This window comes from Dendropsophus ebraccatus, chromosome 14 (assembly GCF_027789765.1).
Source record: "Dendropsophus ebraccatus isolate aDenEbr1 chromosome 14, aDenEbr1.pat, whole genome shotgun sequence".
NCBI lineage: Eukaryota > Metazoa > Chordata > Amphibia > Anura > Hylidae > Dendropsophus > Dendropsophus ebraccatus.
Genome location: NC_091467.1, coordinates 19,456,300 through 19,464,778, shown reverse-complemented (window position 1 = coordinate 19,464,778; position 8,479 = coordinate 19,456,300). Strand labels below are relative to the sequence as shown.

Below are 8,479 nucleotides of genomic sequence, written 5' to 3'. Positions count from 1 at the left end.
ATCCTGGGTGAATATTTATACGTGAACTGCAGGGGACACTGCTGCTCAATATCATGGGAAAGAAAACATCTGGAAAATCCTGAGCACATTTTATATGAAACAGGGAAATTTTTCCTCTTAAATTTTCATTTATTCATTGCTGCGTTCCTTAATTTTATAGATCATTTTATAAAGTATTTTGAAAGTGCTATGGCATTACCACATTAACATGTCATTTCGCTTTGCTTTTTAATAGCACGAAAGAGCGGAGCCAAAATATTCTGAGAAATAATAAAAAAAAAAAAAAAAAAAATTGTAAGTCATTAATACTAATAAGTGCTTGTTATCTGGGTATCTGAGAGAGTAAGTACCCGCTAAGTGTTCTCGTATTAGAAGTGTTCTAATTAACGCAAGCAAAGATTACTTTCTATTTATATTGTAATTCCCCCAAGGTTCACGTAAGGTTAATACAGACCCTTTGCCTCTTTAAATGACATAATTTGACGTTTTGGTCCTACATAATGGTTTCACATAGAGCATGAGTCACGTTAATGGAAAGGTTAAAGATTTATTTTTTCTTTTTTTTTTTTAAGAAATATATCGCACTTAAATTAGTTTAGACAGCATGACATCAGAGAGTAATTAAGTTGGTTTTGGTTGGAATTCCGGTTCCAATTCCTGAGTTCAGGTTTGTAAAAGATTTCTGAGCACCTGCAAGACGCTGTGTGTGAAATATTTTCACTGGAAAGGATTCAAATCTTTAAAAAAAAAGGGTTTTACAAAGAGGCAGAGCATTACGCCATTCTTCCTCCTTGGAAAAAAAAAACTCTCGGATTTAAACAAGACTCCTTCAAGTATTCAGACAGTTTTGAAGGAGAAAAGCGGGAGGTAAACTTTACTTTTCGGGAGCAAGTTCTTCACAGCTGCTCAGTGGAGGGGAAAAAGAAAAAGATTAGAGCAGAATTCATGTTCATTTCCACTATGGGACTGGAGAACAACATAAAGCAAACAGATTTAAAGAGGAAACTAAGAAGAAAGCTGTTCTTGCTAACACCAGTATTTCGTTTGTTTCATGTTTTCATGTGCCAGTCTGGTGGACCCTTTGCTGTTTTTTCCTTCTGTGATGTTCAAAGAAAAATCAGAACATGAAAATACTGAGATTTATCCCTTTACTGCTTTGGTATCTGACTTGGGACTATTTCGATTTAGTCCCTTTGGTACTAGGCCTTTCAGACCAAGGACAAACACATCCCGGAGTTAAAGTAGGGATACCTGTGGCGGCAGGGAAAGAAAAGATCCCTCAGTTGAAGCTCAACACAACTAGAGCTGGAAACACCGGTCATGGAGTTGGTCTTCCAAAAGCTAAAACGAAGAGTCCTGTCATTCAGTCGAGAGTATCTCAAGCTAAAAATGATGAACCAAAGAAGGAACCTTCCAAAAGACCTTCTCCGGAGAATAAAAATGGAAACACTGAAAATAAGCAACCCGCGGCCAAACTTGTGAACACGAGGCCGCTGCTCCTTGGTGGAAAGGCCTCTACCAAAATTGTCAATGTCCATGCAGATTCTGCTGGATTCAAGCCAAAAAAGCCTTCAAATCCCATTCCCGAAAAGGAACAAAAGGACAACTTTAAGCATCCTCTCATCACTCCCCATGAGTACATGCTTTCTCTCTACAGAACTCTATCGGATTCTGAAAGGAAAGGCATGAATGGGAGCCTGAAACTGGAAGCAGGGTTAGCGAATACGATCACCAGCTTTATAGACAAAGGTCAAGGTAAGAACATGCTGGTCCCGAAAAGACTTTTTAAGTATATTTAGCAGTATTAGACTATGTTCCCACTATGTGGGGGCCATCATTTTGAGGTCAAATAATGGTCAATATTGTATAATTATTTGGATTCGAAATGAAAGTCATCCTAAAAGATGACCATTCAAAAACCAACAAATGATGGCGTGCAAACATTGCCTAAAAGATAACAATTGGTAACAACCTCCACCATGACATATGACACCTGTTTTTGTCTCTTCCACTTTGGATGTCTCGGTTCTGGGCACAATACATCCATGTAGACACATCAATTGTTTCTTTTCTATTTGAGTATAACTTTTTAATCTTTGTTTTATATCTTTAGATTTGGATTTAGTAACATTACTAGTCATAGCTTTAACCAAAAAGACAAGGCTTGGGCTTTTCTGTGCACCTGTTAGAGAGGACTGAAAAAGTCTATGGCTCTTCTATACCCAGTATATCTAGTTGTGTGTTTATTTTGGATTCTTTATCTCTAGAATACTATACATTACTATTATACAATGTATTTTTTGAATCATGGATTATATTAAAGAAAGGAAAGTTACTTCTTAATTTTTTTATCTTTTATCTTTTTCCCCCAAAATCAGCTGTTTTTATTTACAAATATGTGAATAATCATGATCTTCTTGATCACTTTTAGCTTTAAGAATGGGTAACAAGGTGTAATCATGTATTCTAATATGACCAGGAGCTGCAGGGTTATTCCGCACAGGAACTGTGTGTGATTGTGTAGCTTGACAGAAACCCACTACGCTTCCAAGAGAAAATAAACAAATTGTCTGCCCCTCTAACGTAACAGACTTATAGCAAAGAAAATAACTTCTGAAACAGACAAAACATTGTTCTAAGGGCTTAAAGGGAAGACTCGCTAAGTCAGAACCACATTTTCCCCTGTTTCACAATTTTTGTGGGGGCTAGTGGTAAAAAGAGCTCAATAATGAAAGATTTTATTCTACAGTCTCCATGGGATAATATGATACATCATGTTTTTAATTAAAATCAATCTTGGGTACTTTGCTAGCGTGCAGGACACGTTAAAACTCAATGGAGGCATTTTCAGCAAAGTATTGTATATTGCATATTATAAACACCTGTAGCTAATAAAGCGTCCAGCACTTTGGATCCTGCCGTGCAGTAAATCATGTGAATTTCCCCATTATATAAGCCCTTAATCATAGCAGTGAAAACAAGCAAATAGATTCCACAAGATTCGTGCCCCGTGTATAGAGGAAATTGATGTTCCAGTAACAGCACATTATGACCATAAAGGCAAATGTCCCATTTACTAATGACTGTACTTAATATCGCAGTTTCGATCTGAAAAAATGCCAAAAGTCAGCAATTTTGAACTTTTAAAACATGTGACGGAACCAAGTGAAGCTATTGGTTAGTAAAAGATGGAAGCCATTGATGTTTCATGCCTTTTTGGGGCTGTTATGAAGAAATTAAAATAAAAACATAAAACAACATAAAACCACAAACGTTTTAGTATATGTATAAGTGGTCTATGGTTATTCTTGTTCTTTGATGGAACCAAGTGAAGCCATTGGTTAGTAAAAGATAGAAGCCATTGATGTTTCATGCCCTTCCTGGTCTATTCTGAAGAAATAAAAAAAACAACTTAAAAACATAAAATTCAAGTTTATGTATGAGTGGCTTTTCTTGTTCTTTAATGAAACCAAATGAAGCCATTGGTTAGTAAAAGATGAAAGCCATTGATGTTTCATGCCCTTCCTGGGCTATCGTGAAGAAATTAAAATAAAAACATAAAATTCAAAAATTTAAGTATATGTATAAGTGGTATGTGGTTATTCTTGTTCTTTTAATAGAGCTACATAATAGTGGTTGACATAGACCCAAGAACCAGCATTTTAAAAAAAGTTTTTCATGATTGTAATATATACAGAGTAAATATACCAAACAAATTTTGGTCTTTTTGGAGCCATAAGTGTCTGGAAAAACTTAACCAAAAGCAAAAATGGCAGAAAAAAATCAATGTAAAAAAATGGCTTAAAATATGAGTGGAAACCTAGTCTTATATTTGGCTCTCAAATCCTTTTGTTGAATAACCATTATAATTATTATTTTCTTCTTTTTTAGATGAACGAATGACAGCGACCAGAAGACAAAAATACACATTTGACATCACTGCTCTGGAAAAAGATGGTTTGTTGGGTGCAGAACTTCGTATTTTAAGAAAAAGACCTTTAGATCCTAAGTTTCAGCTGTCTGGAAAATTTTCACAGATAAAATTGTATATCTGTCCAGCAAATAAAAAGCCGGCTACTCTCCTTGATTCTCGGGCTCTCGGCAACATCGATTCACCAAAGTGGGAAGTTTTTGACATTTGGAAACTTTTCAAAAACTTTAAAAACTCTGCTCAATTGTGTTTTGAGCTAGAGGTGTTGGACAAAGGGAAACCTGTTGATTTAAAAACTGTTGGGTTTAACCGGACCGGTCGGCCGACTAATGAGAAAGCTATTTTTCTCGTCTTTGGAAGGACAAAGAAGAGAGATTTGTTTTTTAATGAAATCAAAGCCAGGTCTGGCCAAGACGATAAAACTGTCTATGAGTATTTATTCAACCAACGGAGGAAGAGAAGGGCCCCGTTTCCAGCGAGAAAGAGGCCGAATAAGAATTCAAAAGCCAGATGTAGCAAAAAGCCCCTCCATGTGAACTTCAAGGACATGGGGTGGGATGACTGGATTATCGCACCTTTGGAGTACGAGGCATATCATTGTGAAGGTCTTTGTGAATTTCCTTTGAGATCTCACTTAGAACCAACAAATCATGCAGTAATCCAAACTCTGATGAACTCAATGGACCCAGAAACTACACCCCCGACATGCTGTGTTCCAACAAGGCTGAGTCCAATTAGCATACTATACATAGACTCTGCCAACAATGTGGTCTACAAGCAATATGAGGACATGGTTGTTGAGTCTTGTGGCTGCAGGTAGCAAGATTTGTTACAGCATACGCATCTCCATGATGAACTATAGAACCGGGGTGCTGAAATACGACGCACTTTGAAAAAATTACCACTGTACAAAATCCATACAACCTATCGAACGATCATCCAAATTTCGGAACATATAGTAAATGGATAAAACGTTTGAAAAACTTTTGGACTAACTTTCGTTATGAATTGTGCACAAATACAAGAAATGAACCGACAACAAATCGGAACAATAAAGGAATATTTAGAGGTGACAATGATTATGTTGTAGCTCAGTCTGTGTAAGAAAAAAAAATGTACATAAAACATAAATAACCCAAAATGTTCTCCGATGTGAAAAAAAATTCTAAAACTATTGTTTTTCTTTAAATGTTTATAGCAAGAAATAAAATAAAATGTAAAAATGTAAATCGGTTTTCTACCTTTTTATGCTGCCTGCTTGTTATGGAAAAGGGAGAAAAATCTTCATTTCATCGGCAAAGTCAGCACCTTAATATCCACTACATATGAATTCAGTTATTAAAAGAGTAAATTGGATTCTAGAATAATTTCCATATTATGTCTGCAAATTTGAAGGGTAGAACTGGTTGCATCATAGTTATATCACGGTTATAAACAGAGCTGCTGTAAAAAAACCTAAAAAATTCCACTTTTGACTACTAGTCATGTCATGGAATCCCAACGTAAACCTCACGCACATGGGTAAAAAAAAATATATAATAGAACAAATAACTTTCAAGATGAACGTAATATCATTTCCCCTCAAAGATTTCAATAGGCTTGGTTCACACTATGTAAAAATGAGGTCCGCCTTTCATAATAACGATCATCATTGTGCAAATAACGTCCGTTATTTCAAATATAGCAGATGTTATTTGCACAATTACGGCCATTATTATCAGAAAGACGTCATTTTTACATAATGTGAGACTAACCATAACCAATATTTGTTTCCGGCATTGAAATTTTTTAAGTCCTGGACACAGGAAATCTGGATCCACAAAGTTTTTTGAACAGAAAAAATTCACATTTGGTTCTTTTTATATCAAACGTCGTACTGAAATTAAAGGAAGCATCCATTAGACTACACCTAATCTGAATGAGCTATTTAAATGTACTAACACCTCTTATTAAGTTTTTGCCTCACCCAACGTAATAGTGCCCGTAGACTTTATGTGACCCTTTAGCACTTTGGTGATGGATCATAGTAAAGAGTCTCAGATCAGTATGAGGGTCTATGTTTTATAAATCTTATAATCTATTTTATAATTTAAAAGCACCACTATACCCCAATACAAGGTGCAAAAAGTAAAGGATCTATCCATTAGGCCTATATTGTATTTTATGCGAACTGAAAAACTAAGCACAGAAAGCGTGTCATTTTGGAGTCTGGAGGTTTGGGCCATGTTCACACACATAATATAAAAGATAAAAAATGACTAATATTGAGTGAAAATAAAAAAATTATGTGTGAACAGGTGGTATTTTACAAAAGCAGGTGGTAAATAATAAGCATGTTCATTATATGGACTATTGTAATCAATTACAGACGTTATTGTATATAGTGTGTATATAGCCCTGCCGGCCAAGTTCACATTGATGTCAATGGAGGGTGTTATTAGTTAATATTCTGTCAATTCACCACTTCTTCTTTAAAGGGGTTATCCAGGGTGGGGGCACTTTTTGGGGGGGACCGGGGAGGAGGTGGCTAAAATAAAAGACATCCACTCACCTCCCCGGTTCCAGCGGCGGGTCCCGCATCACGGCACTCCGGTCCCCGGCCTCTTCCGGGTGTCTAACGCCGCCGGAGACGCTACGTCTCAGGGCCGCTCAGCCACTCAGTGAAGGAAGCAGGATCCGAGCGGACTTCAAATGGATCCCGCCTTCTTCACTGAGTAGCTGAGCAGCCCTGAGACATAGTGTCTTGGGCGGCGCAAGACACCAGGAAGCGGCCGGGAACCGGGACCCGCGGGACCCGCCGCTGGAACCGGGGAGGTGAGTGGATGTCTTTTATTTCAGCCACCTCCTCCTCGGTCCCCCCAAAAAAGTGCCCCCACGCTGGAGCACCCCTTTAAAGTCATTGCCCATGATGTGCCCTCCATGTGATACTTGGTCTCACAGTTTTCCTTTCCCTTGTGTGCTAAAGTGGGCCATACATGTATTATAGTTAGAGACAAGTGAACCTTCATCAGAACCTGGGCGTGCGGCATTTGATTACTGGTGGCTGAAGAAGTTGGATGCAGCCCTAAGGCTGCCTGGAAAACATGGATAAAGCCATAGGCCATAGGCTATATCCATATTTTCCAGGACCTCTAGGGCTGCATCCAAATTCTTCAACCAGCATGCTCGAGTTGCGCTCCAGTTGTCGACTCCAACATGAACATATATGCTCGGCCCAACAAGGATAGAGGAATAAACGGCCAACCCACACCACTGGCAGTGGCCTATCTTCTACATGTATATGTATCATGTCTGATCCCTTTTTTTTCCCTGTGATGTGAGGGAAGAGTTAGGGCCCCATTACATGGCAGAATTATTGGGGGAGATTTATCAAACTGGTGTAAAGTAGAATTGGCTTGGTTGCCCCTAGCAACCAATCAGATTCCACTTCTCTTTCCTCACAGATTCTTTAGAAAATGAAAGGTGGAATCTGATTGGCTGCTAGGGGCAACTGAGACACCACTTTACACCAGTTTGGTAAATCTCCCCTATTTTGTGTAAAATCAATATATATCATTGAAATTTAAAAGATAATTGTTTTGTGTACATGCAGGCAACGATCAAGCGACCAACGAGAAATCGCTCACGTGTCATTGATCGTTGATTTTGTGCTGACACCAAAATCATCGTTAGTCATTCGCTAATCGTTCAGTGTAATTCCATATCATCTGCTCTTTTGCTGGGATCAGATGTAGAAAACAATGATCGTGTAACTAACGACTATCAATCTGTATAATGTGGTAAAAAATTTCAAGTAGCTCTTGTGTGTGATCGTTAATCGTTAAAAATCGCTTTGTCTAATAGGACCCTTAGTTGGCCCCTACACAAACAGTAGGTCATCGGCTGATTCCACCAAATATGTGACCCTTGTTTTCCTAACGTTTACTACTCTACATAGCAAGTACTAACCCTTATTCTCCTCCATACTTTCCCCTTTCCTATTATGCAGGCACACACAAAGACAAAAAAAAACACCAAATAAAAAATAAAGGAGAAAAGAGATAGATGCCCTACAGCGGACGAGAGATACATATAAAATTTTTACCCTTCTGATTTTATGTAACCTGATGCCCTAGGTAAGGGCAGCATATTATAAATTATGGTTTCTAGGACAAATAGCACAAAATATACTAGATACTGTATACAGAGAATAAGCTAGACTATGGTAGATCTGTGCCAAAGACTTGGCAGAGAAAAGGTGGTGCTCATTCTGGCACAAATCCATGTAAATGTTGAGGCAGTGGAAATCGATAAACCAGCCAGTAAAAATAAAGGAATTACAACAGACAACATGTTTCAAGGGTATCTCCTCTCTTCATCAGGTCCAGGTCCAAAGAGATTTCACTACTTTGGAGGCCATATTCTCAGCTGTATTTGTACCTATCTTTTGGGCAATAAAAAAAAGCATTATCGCAAAAACATCTCTTTTCATTGTGATGTATTTTGGACCATTCGAAACCAAAACTAAAATGTGGCCAAAAAGAGGCCATATTCCGTCTGAAAATGACG

At 37.8% G+C, this 8,479-nt stretch overlaps 1 protein-coding gene across 1 annotated transcript; it reads left to right on the top strand.

Annotated features, from left to right (window-relative positions):
- The first annotated feature begins 1,124 nt into the window (after positions 1–1,124).
- On the top strand, positions 1,125–4,751 carry GDF5 (growth differentiation factor 5). The gene is made up of 2 exons (XM_069953209.1): positions 1,125–1,755; positions 3,892–4,751. The coding sequence occupies exons 1-2, from the start codon at positions 1,125–1,127 to the stop codon at positions 4,749–4,751; spliced, it is 1,491 nt and encodes a 496-aa protein (XP_069809310.1).
- The last annotated feature ends 3,728 nt before the right edge of the window (positions 4,752–8,479 follow it).

What these genes read in the sequence shown, in the direction of transcription:
- GDF5 (XM_069953209.1), top strand. Translation starts at nt 1,125, where the DNA reads ATGAAAATACTGAGATTTATCCCTTTACTGCTTTGGTATCTGACTTGG. An exon ending in CTTTATAGACAAAGGTCAAG is followed by an intron (nt 1,756 to 3,891) that starts GTAAGAACATGC and finishes CTTCTTTTTTAG; the next exon opens with ATGAACGAATGACAGCGACC.